This window comes from Balaenoptera physalus (genome assembly GCF_965194825.1).
Source record: "Balaenoptera physalus genome assembly, contig: HAP1_SCAFFOLD_573, whole genome shotgun sequence".
NCBI classification, from domain to species: Eukaryota; Metazoa; Chordata; class Mammalia; order Artiodactyla; family Balaenopteridae; genus Balaenoptera; species Balaenoptera physalus.
In genome coordinates this window covers 88,089-104,983 of record NW_028126165.1, presented here as the reverse complement: position 1 = coordinate 104,983, position 16,895 = coordinate 88,089, and the positions used below count along the sequence as shown (strand labels likewise).

The window sequence follows — 16,895 nt, the reverse complement described above, 5'->3', positions numbered from 1 at the left end:
GAAGTAGGAAAATAATCTGAGAGTTGCCACTTGAATGTGTATACACCGATGTATCTGAGTCTCTAGCTACAACTGCATCCGGGTCTCTAGCTCTATAGTGTTTATATCCCTGCAGACACATCTAGTCCTCAGCTCCCTCCCAGTCACTCCTCTGTCTTAGGCTCCCCTTTCTCCAGAGCTCTAGAGCAATATACAGCCCTCTCTCTCTGTCTCTCTGTATCTCTCTCTCTCTCTCTCTCTGTCTCTCTCTTCCTCTCTCTCTCTCTCTCTATCTCTCTCCTTCTTTTCGTTGGGCAGAAAGGAAGTGTCAGTTTCAAGGGGCACACAGTTGGCATAGGGCTTCTGGGAAAAGAATCTGGCCACGGTAGCCTCAGGACAAGTATGACTGGAGATGCGGTAAGAGGAGACAGCTTATGGAAAAGATGGTGCTTTCAAGAGGGCGGGAGGAACACTGGGTCACAGTGTGCCGGGAAACACTGAGATCCTTGTGGGTGGCAGGACTTGCACAGACGCTAGCTAGAGCTAGGAGCTGTGGCTTTACCATCTTGGGGGTTCAATGCTGGCTGCTCCAGCGAAATCTCGGAGCCCAGGGACGGGCAGCGGAACGTCCACAGGGAGGCCACTGGTGGACTGTGCATAAACACACCTGCGGGCTCTCAGGATGTCCTGGCTGCCATGCTGATCAAAGCTTCTACTCTCCCAAGCAAGCTTACCCCACCTGGATTGTCCAGGAGGGAGCCGGTCCAAGTCTGGAAGCCAGTGCCTTCTGGGAGGAGCCAGCAAATCCCATGTTTCCGTGATTATCTCAGCCAAAACTTCCACCTTCTCGGGAAAAACCACCCTGATCCAACAAGATGGTCACGCCCCCCTCTCTGATCTCTGGCACTTGAGGACAAGGGACCAGGACCTGCACCTCCTCAGGACATCCTCCTGGGGCTCCTGGGACTTGCAGACTCCTACTAGCCCCGGTGGCATCCGTCCACGGGTACTACCTGACAACCGCCCTTAGTGGGTGGGTGCAGAAAATCAAACACACAGATCACACAAACACACACGCCCCAGCCATATTTTCACGAATTGGTGGTGTAATTACTCCAATTCCCAACTGTTTCTAAATAAGCTCACTGTCCTCATGTTAATCCACGTGGTGGCAAAAGAACACATTAGAGATGGTTCTGTGTTTCTGTGTGTTTTTTTTTGTTTGTTTGCTTCTAAGTTTTCAATTCTCTGCAGCGCAAACGCCCCGAAAATGTTGGGATGGTTGTATTTGGAATCCAAAGCGTTCCTTTCAAACCAAGCTGTGTCATCATCTATCATATGACTTGCTTCATATCCCTCTCCTTCTTCCTCCTCTTCTTCTTCTTCCTCCTCCTCCTCCTCCTCTTCTTCTTCCTCTCTTCTCCTTCTTCCAGATGCCAGTTGACCAGTGAAAGTGAAACCGACTTCGTCTTGTGGACGCCAAGGACAAGCACTGAAATTAAGTTCCTTGGCTTGTGAAACCTACACGTGTGGCCTGCCCCTTTCTCTGCCCTCTCCATGGCATGTGAGCAAGGGGGTGGGTTTCAGGGTACCTCTGAAAAAGTCCCGAACTGTTGAGGACCATGGGTAGACCCTAGATAAGCAGTCAAGCTTAGTATGTGAATTATCGGGAACTCAAACCCCAGCCAAGGAAATGCTTTAAGAGTGGGAGGCAATGACGTCCTGGTGGTGATGAACGAAGTGGGAAACGTACTCGAGGAAAGCTAGGCTCCAGGTTCTCTCTCCATTTTGGAAAGTACAGTGACACAGCTAAGCGTGAGGGACTCAGAGTTGGGGAATTCCACGGAGAGCAAAAGTATGTGTGGAATGTGAAAAGGTGTGAAAACGAGAGAGCACTGGACCCCAAGCATTCTGGGAAAGGATGACGAGGGCGGCAGCTTCAAAGGGACCTGGGAGCCTCCGAACAGGCCTTCCATTCCAACGCCCACTTGCCTCACGGGATTCCTTCCAGGTTCTCAATTTGCAAGGAAGGGTTCCCCACCATCTGCGGCTATTTACATAAATAGGGGCGGGGCATCCTCATCCATTATAAATCCTGAGCTTCTCAGCACTGAGCAGTCGGCCAGCAGCTTCCGTGCCATCCGTGTGGGTCTCCCACCATGGATTCGTCCAGCTCGTCCGGCACATACAGCACCTCCACAGGTACGTTGCCCTCAGCATCTGGGCTCTGGGGTTGGGTCCTCCAAATACACTCATGCACCTCCCCACCCCAAGGGTTGATCACCACGAAGGTTGAAGTTTCCCAATGACCACTAATTGGCACGGACAGATATGCTGGGATATGTTTCTGGAATCAGTTGGGCAAAAGGATGCACCTTGGTTTGGGCAATTCACGTACATATTTCTGGTTTGCTGGTTCGTTTGTTTTCCTTCTTGAAATCGACATGGAAGTAGGTAGGCCTGTTGCCTGACAATGGCTTCTCTACCAAAAATCCCAGCCTGTGGTTGCAGTGAATGGAACACGAGTGTTTGAAAACGTTCCCAACTAAACTGACACTCTTTTCCAGTTGACCGTGTTTGGGATTTTGAGTTGGTTTCCCATGTTCTATTCTTGCTGTTGTTACGGATTTGCTCTCTTTGGTTTCGTGTTCCATTCGAACTGGTTTAACTTCCATGGTGTCCATGGAAAGAATCCACATCCAGTATGTATTAAGAATAGAAGGAAAAGAGAGTTTTTCTTTGACCACAACTGAAAGCTAGAGCCTGGGAAACAGAGATTCCAGGAGCACTCGAACTGTCTCTCATTGGACTCCAAGGTAGCCAGTGCAGGAGCCTCTGGAGAGGCAAAATCCGCAGTGTGACACGTTCGTTCCTTGAGTGCTTTCCAAAGATTTTCCTTGGAGCTGGCAGGAAGGAAGGGCGCTTTTAAAGGAAGTCCCCGTTGGTGGTCCGAAACCCTTGCCTTGCCTTGCCTCCTTCCAGGGCGAGACCTGGAGACGACCCTACGTCACCAGCTGCCAGCTGCTAGAGCGGGTGGCCCTTGCAGAAGGGTTGGTGTTGTCCTAGAGTTGGAGAGAGTTCAGGAAACTCAGATCTCAAGGATGTGCAGGACGTGCCTGAAACCACATCCACCCTGGCCATCACGCCCGTCTGCCGCCTTAGAAGGCAGGAAACAAACACGCATCTATCCCCTTGCCACCAGAAAGACGCAACCTCAAATAGGACAGGGATGGGGGGCAGCCCTTCAAGGCTGCCCAACTGAAAGAATAGCACACACACACGGCGAGTCAGCAAGACCTTGGTGCCTGGAAAGGGAAACTCATCTTCCGAAGTATACTGGGCTGTTGTGCGTGTGTGGGTGGGCGGGCGCCATCAGACGGGGCCCCACGTTGGTCCTTATCTCAAAAATGTGGGTCTTCTTAACAATCTCCTAGTGCGTTCTGTGTTGGGGGTTGGCTTGTGTGTTTGTCTGGCTTCGTTTGGCTTTCGTCTCGTTTCCTTTCAAATAGTGAAAGCGGATGTGCCCTGTGCGTATGACAGTCCAGAAGCCGGGCTCCTCTCGTTAGCTTAGAGTTCAAGGTAAATCTGGTAGGAGCCATCAAGACTTTCTGAGGCCTCCACAGGTGGACAATCCTTCCACCCATTTTGGTCACGTTAGCCTGTTTTTCTAGGGCTTTCCCCTTCTGCTTGCATGGCGCCCTGTGGATCCTTGGCGAGTGGTGGGGGGATCCCCATAGCCTTGACCCTCAGCTTAGCTTGAGCCCACAGGGTCCCACTCAGCGTGGCTTTCAGGGTGTGCCCACGGTTGTTCCAAATGCAGAGTCTTCCCCTGGCTTAGAGGTTTTTCACGTGGCACAAGGACCAGCGCTGTGCCGGTACCAGTGGTTTGCACCTCCATGGATTCGCCCCTGACACATTCCCCCTTTTCTCTCCCACAGGCCGACTCTCAAGGCCATCGCGAAGGAGGAGGCTGGTTCTGAGGCTGAGTCAGAAGGACACCCTGCAAGCACTCTTTCAACAGAACCCCTACCCCGGGATAACGACCAGAGAACGGCTGGCACGAGAACTGGGCATTCCAGAAAGCAGAATTCAGGTACGTCCGAGTCTCTCGATCCATTCTCCCTCTCGGGGTCCATGGCCAGACGCAAGTCGCCCTACGCCAGCTGGAGTCCTTGCCCTGGGGGCTTCCTCTTCTGGGTGCTCCAGACAGCAGGGACTCGAATCTGGGCAAGGAAGGTGGCTCCCTTTGGAAAACGTGGCCAGACTGAGCTGTGTGGCGAGAGGTCCATTCAAATGGGTGGTCAAGAATAAAGGGCGAGGGGCCAAGGAAGCAGGAGGGCCTGGTGGTGCCAGGGAGGTGTTCCCTTGATGGCTGGCTTCCAAGGAACTAGCCGTGCTGAAGACTTCCCTCTCTGGGCAGGTTGGAGAGGAGTCACCAAAGGTAGGAACACCTCGCCTGCGACCTTACAAAGCGTCGCCAAAGACTGATTGGCTTTCCCTACGAACACGTTTTCTCAGGGTGTCACATTTTCCACACACCACCGTCAGAAACGTCTAAAACCATGCACACACACACGCACACAAGCACAGGTCCACACTGCGGTTCGGCCTCGGGGAATGAGGTAGCATGCACACGGCTTCACTGTTGAAGACAAGGACACATATTCTGAAGATGGGGAGCGGGTACATAAGAGTCTCCTGACCTAAGAGTGATGGAGGCATGTAGTCCCTGAGAAGTGACTGTCAATGAGTAGTTCCCAGGCAGCATGGGAAGTGTGGTTTTCATGGGGGCACTTGCTAATGGATATGATTGCGTGTTATGAGACAGTACTGCCTGTGGGGACATAAGAGAGGCAGGGAACCATGAATCGGGCATGGACCGTGCCAAAGGGGAGGCAAAGAGAGCAAATGAGGGAAAGGAGATTGAGCCTGAGAGCCTGGGACAGAGACAGAGAGAGGGGAAGGCAGGCAGGCAGGCAGGTGGGCAGGCGGGCGGGTGGCAACAGAGACAGACGTCAACAGGTAGATGCGGAGAATCGTAGACGGAGACCAAAAGACCCAGAGACAAACTGGTAGTTTTGATGAGGAGGGGTGGGGCGGGGGAGAGAGAGAGAGAGAGGTAGCTATCCATCCCATTCTGACTGTGGGAAAGCAAGCATTGTCTCCTCCTGTGTCACAAGTCGTTACTCTGGACACCAGTAAGGTGACTCGAAGAGGAAGGATTATTTTCACGGACACAGATTGTGTATTCTGGAATCTGGTGCACTTCTTCAGAGGTGAAAGCGGGAGTCTACATTCTACCTGCCAGTGAGAGTTCAGTCCCTTTGACTCGTAAATATTTACACTGGGGGCAGAGGGGCCGTACTGGGTCTCCATTAGTCGGCTTGTTGCTGGCTGGCTGGCTGGCTGGCGCGTTTGTGCGTTTGTGCTATGGTGCATCCCTGCAATCGATCTTGGAAGTACGTGCATGAGCATTGAATGACAAGGCTTTCTTTCTTTGTACCCAGGTTTGGTTTCAAAACCAACGGGGAAGACGCCTGAAGCAGAGCCGATTGCTGTCGGAGAATGCCTTCAAAGGAGGGCAGTCGCAGCCGCTGCGGCCGCCACCGCCTCAGGCTTTGACTCGAGGTAAGTACCCAGCAATCCAAAGGCATTTCCCCAGAGCATCCCCTTGAGACACAATCATCTCTGAACGTGAATGACCGTGGGGGGCCAAGAACGCTTCAGAGAGGAAACCATGATATCTTGGCTTCTTGCCCCATTCCTGCTCCACACAGGAGCATCATGGCCCTGTTGGAGGGTGGGGAGCTGCATGGCCGGGAAGGCTTGGAATCTTCGGGTCCGGAACCTGCCCGGATGTGCAGAAATCCCTTCTTCCATCACATGGGGCATTTTCACATAGCACTGAATAAGATGTATCGATGTATCGATCTTGATCTATGACATACCACTTCCTACATACCACACACTGCATCTGCTGTGAATGTGCTGCAGTTGGCCTGAATGTCCTCTCTTCTCTGTGTGTTCTTCTTCAGAAAGCTTGGGAAGAGAGGCCAGGCGAAAGAGGACTTTCATCTCTCCTTCTCAAACAAGGGTCCTTGTGCAAGCCTTTGAGAGGGATCGATTTCCATCTATTGCTGCCAGGGAAGAATTGGCTCACCAGACAGGAATTCCCGAACCTCGAATCCAGGTAAGTTCTCCACCAGTGGGTGGGACTTGGGTTCTCCCACGAGGAAGGAGTGTTAAACCTTGTGACGGGTTGCTGCTGGATATAGGTAGGCTTGGCGAGGGGGGATTGGGAGGAGGTTCCCTTCGTCCTACGAATACACTAAGGGGGCTGATCTGAAGGCATCCCTTTCCGGAAGAGGAGAGGGCAATGGAAGTCCTGGGCAGCCAGAGAGGGGCCTGAGGTTGTAGCCGGTCAATGACGGCTCTCCTCAAAGCCAGGGGTGGGGACGGGTGGGGTGGGTCCTGTGTTGCCCTGACGTCCTCCCGCATTTTCAAGAGCCAAGGCGAAAGCTCTAGGTAAAATGGCCCTTAGATGAGGCCCACCAGTACTTGCCATGGACCTGACAGATTGGAGGGCAGGGCAGGGCAGGGCAGGGCGGGCCGGGGCGGGGCCGGCCGGGGATGGGGCGGCGGCAAGTAGATCTGGACTGTCGCGCTGCTAATGTTCCTGTCTCCCCATATGGTTCCCTAGATATGGTTCCAGAACCGAAGAGCTCGGCACCCAAAGCAGAGCGCTAGTGGGCCTGTGAATGCCCTGGCCGAAGGACCAGATGCCACATCAGCCGTGACTGCCCTGTCGGACCAAAGCCCCCCGCCCACTGTCCATAGCAGCTCTCATCGTTATCCTCCCTCTCATGCACCTGAGAGCACGCAATCCTTTGCTGCGGCCACTCCTGTTTTCTCCCCCACCTTTCTTGTGCCAGGGGCTGCCTCTGGGTGCTGTGTGGGCCACCCGTTGATGTTCATCGTGGTCCAGCCCAGCCTGGCAGCACTTCAGGGATGCCAGAACCCGCAGCCTCTTCCGGCCACAGTTCCATGGGGCGAAGGGACACATGCTGTCATCGCCAGTGGGCAGCCTGCCCAGGGGGCCATCGTGCCGCCTGCACCGCCAGAGACACACTTCTGGCCGCAGCAGCCAACCTCAAGTGAAGAGACATCTCCCCAGCTGGAGCAACAGCCCCAGCACTCAGCCCTTCCAGGCTCTTCAAGCCTCCTGGACGAACTCTTGTCAGACGCGGACATTCTGGACAAGGCAGGCCCATTTCTGAATGCGGACGCAGAGGAAGAGGAACTTGCGGCAACCCTGGAAGCCCCCCTCAGCGAGGAAGAATTCCAGGCCTTGCTCGACATGCTGCCAGGCTCCCCAGTGCCACAGGCTTAGGGGGAGGTAGGAAGACCTTCCCCCGAGCCCCGTTCAAGCCTCCTTTCCTGGGAGGCAGAGCCACGGGCGAGAGAAAGGAGAAGGAACAAGCAACGCTCATGATAGTGTCTGGCAGGGCGACCAAGGCAAGAAGACTGTCGACGGCAACTGCGTTGTGTCTACGAGCAATGCCGTGCTCCACACGGACTGTCAGGAAGCATGGGCACCAGGAGCGACACCACCTCTGAAGCCTCAAGGGACTCTAGCCTTCCAATGACAACGAGGAGGACCCAAGGCTGAACTGGATTTCCCCGTTGTATGTGACATTCCATTGATCCAATCAATAAATCTTGGCACTCAGTTCAAGTTCTTGGTTGTGCTTTGGTCGCTTTGTATTCTCCCGCGTTTCCTCGGGGAGGTGAAATCCCTCCCTTGGTCTGGGACAGCACGGGAAGGTGGTCCAGACGCCCTATTCTAGTCCCGTAGCTTGTAGCCACAAACACACCCTAGTGGAATCACGAAAACCGTCTCTCAGTGACAGCCTTCACTTGGTTTCTGGGGGCATGGTGTGGAAGTGTTCCTCAAGGGCATCGTCCTTGCACACAAGGACAGAACTATGCAAATACTTTCATTGACAGAGTTCATAGTAACAACTGTGCCCGGTTTATTATGCAGGCAAATAATCTCTCTCCGTCCCTCCCTCTCTCTCATTGTCTGTCTACGGCCACACACTACACGCACACACCTCTCAAAAGATAAGCCGTGTTACAACTAAAGCGATGCACAAAGGAAATGAAAAACCAAATGCCTGTGGCATCTTAACGTTGTGGCCGGTGATCCCTTCCACTGCTTCTTTCAAAAATATTTTCCAACACATGTGCCTCGTACACTCTGTGTTGAGTGATTCTCCACTGGCTCAATCCGTGCTCCCCATGTCCAGCACGGGTGTGTCAGCGGCACGAAGTAGGAAAATAATCTGAGAGTTGCCACTTGAATGTGTATACACCGATGTATCTGAGTCTCTAGCTACAACTGCATCCGGGTCTCTAGCTCTATAGTGTGTATATCTCTGCAGACACATCTAGTCCTCAGCTCCCTCCCAGTCACTCCTCTGTCTTAGGCTCCCCTTTCTCCAGAGCTCTAGAGCAATATACAGCCCTCTCTCTCTGTCTCTCTGTATCTCTCTCTCTCTCTCTCTCTCTCTCTTCCTCTCTCTCTCTCTCTCTCTCCTTCTTTTCGTTGGGCAGAAAGGAAGTGTCAGTTTCAAGGGGCACACAGTTGGCATAGGGCTTCTGGGAAAAGAATCTGGCCACGGTAGCCTCAGGACAAGTATGACTGGAGATGCGGTAAGAGGAGACAGCTTATGGAAAAGATGGTGCTTTCAAGAGGGCGGGAGGAACACTGGGTCACAGTGTGCCGGGAAACACTGAGATCCTTGTGGGTGGCAGGACTTGCACAGACGCTAGCTAGAGCTAGGAGCTGTGGCTTTACCAACTTGGGGGTTCAATGCTGGCTGCTCCAGCGAAATCTCGGAGCCCAGGGACGGGCAGCGGAACGTCCACAGGGAGGCCACTGGTGGACTGTGCATAAACACACCTGCGGGCTCTCAGGATGTCCTGGCTGCCATGCTGATCAAAGCTTCTACTCTCCCAAGCAAGCTTACCCCACCTGGATTGGCCAGGAGGGAGCCGGTCCAAGTCTGGAAGCCAGTGCCTTCTGGGAGGAGCCAGCAAATCCCATGTTTCCGTGATTATCTCAGCCAAAACTTCCACCTTCTCGGGAAAAACCACCCTGATCCAACAAGATGGTCACGCCCCCCTCTCTGATCTCTGGCACTTGAGGACAAGGGACCAGGACCTGCACCTCCTCAGGACATCCTCCTGGGCCTCCTGGGACTTGCAGACTCCTACTAGCCCCGGTGGCATCCGTCCACGGGTACTACCTGACAACCGCCCTTAGTGGGTGGGTGCAGAAAATCAAACACACAGATCACACAAACACACACGCCCCAGCCATATTTTCACGAATTGGTGGTGTAATTACTCCAATTCCCAACTGTTTCTAAATAAGCTCACTGTCCTCATGTTAATCCACGTGGTGGCAAAAGAACACATTAGAGATGGTTCTGTGTTTCTGTGTGGGTTTTTTTGTTTGTTTGCTTCTAAGTTTTCAATTCTCTGCAGCGCAAACGCCCCGAAAATGTTGGGATGGTTGTATTTGGAATCCAAAGCGTTCCTTTCAAACCAAGCTGTGTCATCATCCATCATATGACTTGCTTCATATCCCTCTCCTTCTTCCTCCTCTTCTTCTTCTTCCTCCTCCTCCTCCTCCTCTTCTTCTTCCTCTCTTCTCCTTCTTCCAGATGCCAGTTGACCAGTGAAAGTGAAACCGACTTCGTCTTGTGGACGCCAAGGACAAGCACTGAAATTAAGTTCCTTGGCTTGTGAAACCTACACGTGTGGCCTGCCCCTTTCTCTGCCCTCTCCATGGCATGTGAGCAAGGGGGTGGGTTTCAGGGTACCTCTGAAAAAGTCCCGAACTGTTGACGACCATGGGTAGACCCTAGATAAGCAGTCAAGCTTAGTATGTGAATTATCGGGAACTCAAACCCCAGCCAAGGAAATGCTTTAAGAGTGGGAGGCAATGACGTCCTGGTGGTGATGAACGAAGTGGGAAACGTACTCGAGGAAAGCTAGGCTCCAGGTTCTCTCTCCATTTTGGAAAGTACAGTGACACAGCTAAGCGTGAGGGACTCAGAGTTGGGGAATTCCACGGAGAGCAAAAGTATGTGTGGAATGTGAAAAGGTGTGAAAACGAGAGAGCACTGGACCCCAAGCATTCTGGGAAAGGATGACGAGGGCGGCAGCTTCAAAGGGACCTGGGAGCCTCCGAACAGGCCTTCCATTCCAACGCCCACTTGCCTCACGGGATTCCTTCCAGGTTCTCAATTTGCAAGGAAGGGTTCCCCACCATCTGCGGCTATTTACATAAATAGGGGCGGGGCATCCTCATCCATTATAAATCCTGAGCTTCTCAGCACTGAGCAGTTGGCCAGCAGCTTCCGTGCCATCCGTGTGGGTCTCCCACCATGGATTCGTCCAGCTCGTCCGGCACATACAGCACCTCCACAGGTACGTTGCCCTCAGCATCTGGGCTCTGGGGTTGGGTCCTCCAAATACACTCATGCACCTCCCCACCCCAAGGGTTGATCACCACGAAGGTTGAAGTTTCCCAATGACCACTAATTGGCACGGACAGATATGCTGGGATATGTTTCTGGAATCAGTTGGGCAAAAGGATGCACCTTGGTTTGGGCAATTCACGTACATATTTCTGGTTTGCTGGTTCGTTTGTTTTCCTTCTTGAAATCGACATGGAAGTAGCTAGGCCTGTTGCCTGACAATGGCTTCTCTACCAAAAATCCCAGCCTGTGGTTGCAGTGAATGGAACACGAGTGTTTGAAAACGTTCCCAACTAAACTGACACTCTTTTCCGGTTGACCGTGTTTGGGATTTTGAGTTGGTTTCCCATGTTCTATTCTTGCTGTTGTTACGGATTTGCTCTCTTTGGTTTCGTGTTCCATTCGAACTGGTTTAACTTCCATGGTGTCCATGGAAAGAATCCACATCCAGTATGTATTAAGAATAGAAGAAAAAGAGAGTTTTTCTTTGACCACAACTGAAAGCTAGAGCCTGGGAAACAGAGATTCCAGGAGCACTCGAACTGTCTCTCATTGGACTCCAAGGTAGCCAGTGCAGGAGCCTCTGGAGAGGCAAAATCCGCAGTGTGACACGTTCGTTCCTTGAGTGCTTTCCAAAGATTTTCCTTGGAGCTGGCAGGAAGGAAGGGCGCTTTTAAAGGAAGTCCCCGTTGGTGGTCCGAAACCCTTGCCTTGCCTTGCCTCCTTCCAGGGCGAGACCTGGAGACGACCCTACGTCACCAGCTGCCAGCTGCTAGAGCGGGTGGCCCTTGCAGAAGGGTTGGTGTTGTCCTAGAGTTGGAGAGAGTTCAGGAAACTCAAATCTCAAGGATGTGCAGGACGTGCCTGAAACCACATCCACCCTGGCCATCACGCCCGTCTGCCGCCTTAGAAGGCAGGAAACAAACACGCATCTATCCCCTTGCCACCAGAAAGACGCAACCTCAAATAGGACAGGGATGGGGGGCAGCCCTTCAAGGCTGCCCAACTGAAAGAATAGCACACACACACGGCGAGTCAGCAAGACCTTGGGGCCTGGAAAGGGAAACTCATCTTCCGAAGTACACTGGGCTGTTGTGCGTGTGTGGGTGGGCGGGCGCCATCAGACGGGGCCCCACGTTGGTCCTTATCTCAAAAATGTGGGTCTTCTTAACAATCTCCTAGTGCGTTCTGTGTTGGGGGTTGGCTTGTGTGTTTGTCTGGCTTCGTTTGGCTTTCGTCTCGTTTCCTTTCAAATAGTGAAAGCGGATGTGCCCTGTGCGTATGACAGTCCAGAAGCCGGGCTCCTCTCGTTAGCTTAGAGTTCAAGGTAAATCTGGTAGGAGCCATCAAGACTTTCTGAGGCCTCCACAGGTGGACAATCCTTCCACCCATTTTGGTCACGTTAGCCTGTTTTTCTAGGGCTTTCCCCTTCTGCTTGCATGGCGCCCTGTGGATCCTTGGCGAGTGGTGGGGGGATCCCCATAGCCTTGACCCTCAGCTTAGCTTGAGCCCACAGGGTCCCACTCAGCGTGGCTTTCAGGGTGTGCCCACGGTTGTTCCAAATGCAGAGTCTTCCCCTGGCTTAGAGGTTTTTCACGTGGCACAAGGACCAGCGCTGTGCCGGTACCAGTGGTTTGCACCTCCATGGATTCGCCCCTGACACATTCCCCCTTTTCTCTCCCACAGGCCGACTCTCAAGGCCATCGCGAAGGAGGAGGCTGGTTCTGAGGCTGAGTCAGAAGGACACCCTGCAAGCACTCTTTCAACAGAACCCCTACCCCGGGATAACGACCAGAGAACGGCTGGCACGAGAACTGGGCATTCCGGAAAGCAGAATTCAGGTACGTCCGAGTCTCTCGATCCATTCTCCCTCTCGGGGTCCATGGCCAGACGCAAGTCGCCCTACGCCAGCTGGAGTCCTTGCCCTGGGGGCTTCCTCTTCTGGGTGCTCCAGACAGCAGGGACTCGAATCTGGGCAAGGAAGGTGGCTCCCTTTGGAAAACGTGGCCAGACTGAGCTGTGTGGCGAGAGGTCCATTCAAATGGGTGGTCAAGAATAAAGGGCGAGGGGCCAAGGAAGCAGGAGGGCCTGGTGGTGCCAGGGAGGTGTTCCCTTGATGGCTGGCTTCCAAGGAACTAGCCGTGCTGAAGACTTCCCTCTCTGGGCAGGTTGGAGAGGAGTCACCAAAGGTAGGAACACCTCGCCTGCGACCTTACAAAGCGTCGCCAAAGACTGATTGGCTTTCCCTACGAACACGTTTTCTCAGGGTGTCACATTTTCCACACACCACCGTCAGAAACGTCTAAAAACATGCACACACACACGCACACAAGCACAGGTCCACACTGCGGTTCGGCCTCGGGGAATGAGGTAGCATGCACACGGCTTCACTGTTGAAGACAAGGACACATATTCTGAAGATGGGGAGCGGGTACATAAGAGTCTCCTGACCTAAGAGTGATGGAGGCATGTAGTCCCTGAGAAGTGACTGTCAATGAGTAGTTCCCAGGCAGCATGGGAAGTGTGGTTTTCATGGGGGCACTTGCTAATGGATATGATTGCGTGTTATGAGACAGTACTGCCTGTGGGGACATAAGAGAGGCAGGGAACCATGAATCGGGCATGGACCGTGCCAAAGGGGAGGCAAAGAGAGCAAATGAGGGAAAGGAGATTGAGCCTGAGAGCCTGGGACAGAGACAGAGAGAGGGGAAGGCAGGCAGGCAGGCAGGTGGGCAGGCGGGCGGGTGGCAACAGAGACAGACGTCAACAGGTAGATGCGGAGAATCGTAGACGGAGACCAAAAGACCCAGAGACAAACTGGTAGTTTTGATGAGGAGGGGTGGGGCGGGGGAGAGAGAGAGAGAGAGGTAGCTATCCATCCCATTCTGACTGTGGGAAAGCAAGCATTGTCTCCTCCTGTGTCACAAGTCGTTACTCTGGACACCAGTAAGGTGACTCGAAGAGGAAGGATTATTTTCACGGACACAGATTGTGTATTCTGGAATCTGGTGCACTTCTTCAGAGGTGAAAGCGGGAGTCTACATTCTACCTGCCAGTGAGAGTTCAGTCCCTTTGACTCGTAAATATTTACACTGGGGGCAGAGGGGCCGTACTGGGTCTCCATTAGTCGGCTTGTTGCTGGCTGGCTGGCTGGCTGGCGCGTTTGTGCGTTTGTGCTATGGTGCATCCCTGCAATCGATCTTGGAAGTACGTGCATGAGCATTGAATGACAAGGCTTTCTTTCTTTGTACCCAGGTTTGGTTTCAAAACCAACGGAGAAGACGCCTGAAGCAGAGCCGATTGCTGTCGGAGAATGCCTTCAAAGGAGGGCAGTCGCAGCCGCTGCGGCCGCCACCGCCTCAGGCTTTGACTCGAGGTAAGTACCCAGCAATCCAAAGGCATTTCCCCAGAGCATCCCCTTGAGACACAATCATCTCTGAACGTGGATGACCGTGGGGGGCCAAGAACACTTCAGAGAGGAAACCATGATATCTTGGCTTCTTGCCCCATTCCTGCTCCACACAGGAGCATCATGGCCCTGTTGGAGGGTGGGGAGCTGCATGGCCGGGAAGGCTTGGAATCTTCGGGTCCGGAACCTGCCCGGATGTGCAGAAATCCCTTCTTCCATCACATGGGGCATTTTCACATAGCACTGAATAAGATGTATCGATGTATCGATCTTGATCTATGACATACCACTTCCTACATACCACACACTGCATCTGCTGTGAATGTGCTGCAGTTGGCCTGAATGTCCTCTCTTCTCTGTGTGTTCTTCTTCAGAAAGCTTGGGAAGAGAGGCCAGGCGAAAGAGGACTTTCATCTCTCCTTCTCAAACAAGGGTCCTTGTGCAAGCCTTTGAGAGGGATCGATTTCCATCTATTGCTGCCAGGGAAGAATTGGCTCACCAGACAGGAATTCCCGAACCTCGAATCCAGGTAAGTTCTCCACCAGTGGGTGGGACTTGGGTTCTCCCACGAGGAAGGAGTGTTAAACCTTGTGACGGGTTGCTGCTGGATATAGGTAGGCTTGGCGAGGGGGGATTGGGAGGAGGTTCCCTTCGTCCTACGAATACACTAAGGGGGCTGATCTGAAGGCATCCCTTTCCGGTAGAGGAGAGGGCAATGGAAGTCCTGGGCAGCCAGAGAGGGGCCTGAGGTTGTAGCCGGTCAATGACGGCTCTCCTCAAAGCCAGGGGTGGGGACGGGTGGGGTGGGTCCTGTGTTGCCCTGACGTCCTCCCGCATTTTCAAGAGCCAAGGCGAAAGCTCTAGGTAAAATGGCCCTTAGATGAGGCCCACCAGTACTTGCCATGGACCTGACAGATTGGAGGGCAGGGCAGGGCAGGGCAGGGCGGGCCGGGGCGGGGCCGGCCGGGGATGGGGCGGCGGCAAGTAGATCTGGACTGTCGCGCTGCTAATGTTCCTGTCTCCCCATATGGTTCCCTAGATATGGTTCCAGAACCGAAGAGCTCGGCACCCAAAGCAGAGCGCTAGTGGGCCTGTGAATGCCCTGGCCGAAGGACCAGATGCCACATCAGCCGTGACTGCCCTGTCGGACCAAAGCCCCCCGCCCACTGTCCATAGCAGCTCTCATCGTTATCCTCCCTCTCATGCACCTGAGAGCACGCAATCCTTTGCTGCGGCCACTCCTGTTTTCTCCCCCACCTTTCTTGTGCCAGGGGCTGCCTCTGGGTGCTGTGTGGGCCACCCGTTGATGTTCATCGTGGTCCAGCCCAGCCTGGCAGCACTTCAGGGATGCCAGAACCCGCAGCCTCTTCCGGCCACAGTTCCATGGGGCGAAGGGACACATGCTGTCATCGCCAGTGGGCAGCCTGCCCAGGGGGCCATCGTGCCGCCTGCACCGCCAGAGACACACTTCTGGCCGCAGCAGCCAACCTCAAGTGAAGAGACATCTCCCCAGCTGGAGCAACAGCCCCAGCACTCAGCCCTTCCAGGCTCTTCAAGCCTCCTGGACGAACTCTTGTCAGACGCGGACATTCTGGACAAGGCAGGCCCATTTCTGAATGCGGACGCAGAGGAAGAGGAACTTGCGGCAACCCTGGAAGCCCCCCTCAGCGAGGAAGAATTCCAGGCCTTGCTCGACATGCTGCCAGGCTCCCCAGTGCCACAGGCTTAGGGGGAGGTAGGAAGACCTTCCCCCGAGCCCCGTTCAAGCCTCCTTTCCTGGGAGGCAGAGCCACGGGCGAGAGAAAGGAGAAGGAACAAGCAACGCTCATGATAGTGTCTGGCAGGGCGACCAAGGCAAGAAGACTGTCGACGGCAACTGCGTTGTGTCTACGAGCAATGCCGTGCTCCACACGGACTGTCAGGAAGCATGGGCACCAGGAGCGACACCACCTCTGAAGCCTCAAGGGACTCTAGCCTTCCAATGACAACGAGGAGGACCCAAGGCTGAACTGGATTTCCCCGTTGTATGTGACATTCCATTGATCCAATCAATAAATCTTGGCACTCAGTTCAAGTTCTTGGTTGTCCTTTGGTCGCTTTGTATTCTCCCGCGTTTCCTCGGGGAGGTGAAATCCCTCCCTTGGTCTGGGACAGCACGGGAAGGTGGTCCAGACGCCCTATTCTAGTCCCGTAGCTTGTAGCCACAAACACACCCTAGTGGAATCACGAAAACCTTCTCTCAGTGACAGCCTTCACTTGGTTTCTGGGGGCATGGTGTGGAAGTGTTCCTCAAGGGCATCGTCCTTGCACACAAGGACAGAACTATGCAAATACTTTCATTGCCAGAGTTCATAGTAACAACTGTGCCCGGTTTATTATGCAGGCAAATAATCTCTCTCCGTCCCTCCCTCTCTCTCATTGTCTGTCTACGGCCACACACTACACGCACACACCTCTCAAAAGATAAGCCGTGTTACAACTAAAGCGATGCACAAAGGAAATGAAAAACCAAATGCCTGTGGCATCTTAACGTTGTGGCCGGTGATCCCTTCCACTGCTTCTTTCAAAAATATTTTCCAACACATGTGCCTCGTACACTCTGTGTTGAGTGATTCTCCACTGGCTCAATCCGTGCTCCCCATGTCCAGCACGGGTGTGTCAGCGGCACGAAGTAGGAAAATAATCTGAGAGTTGCCACTTGAATGTGTATACACCGATGTATCTGAGTCTCTAGCTACAACTGCATCCGGGTCTCTAGCTCTATAGTGTGTATATCTCTGCAGACACATCTAGTCCTCAGCTCCCTCCCAGTCACTCCTCTGTCTTAGGCTCCCCTTTCTCCAGAGCTCTAGAGCAATATACAGCCCTCTCTCTCTGTCTCTCTGTATCTCTCTCTCTCTCTCTCTCTCTCTCTTCCTCTCTCTCTCTCTCTCTCTCCTTCTTTTCGTTGGGCAGAA

The 16,895-nt window shown here is 53.6% G+C and overlaps 2 protein-coding genes across 2 annotated transcripts; both read left to right on the top strand.

The window, feature by feature from the left end:
* Positions 1-2,138: 2,138 nt before the first annotated feature.
* LOC309653550 (double homeobox protein 4-like protein 4) lies at positions 2,139-7,369 on the top strand (the record flags this gene model as incomplete). Its single annotated transcript, XM_082478472.1, has 5 exons — positions 2,139-2,181; positions 3,918-4,072; positions 5,487-5,607; positions 6,015-6,169; positions 6,680-7,369. 5 exons carry the CDS (start codon positions 2,139-2,141, stop codon positions 7,367-7,369), a joined length of 1,164 nt encoding a protein of 387 aa, XP_082334598.1.
* Positions 7,370-10,436: 3,067 nt separating this feature from the next.
* Positions 10,437-15,667, top strand: LOC309653549 (double homeobox protein 4-like protein 4; the record flags this gene model as incomplete). Its single annotated transcript, XM_082478471.1, has 5 exons — positions 10,437-10,479; positions 12,216-12,370; positions 13,785-13,905; positions 14,313-14,467; positions 14,978-15,667. 5 exons carry the CDS (start codon positions 10,437-10,439, stop codon positions 15,665-15,667), a joined length of 1,164 nt encoding a protein of 387 aa, XP_082334597.1.
* Positions 15,668-16,895: the final 1,228 nt, after the last annotated feature.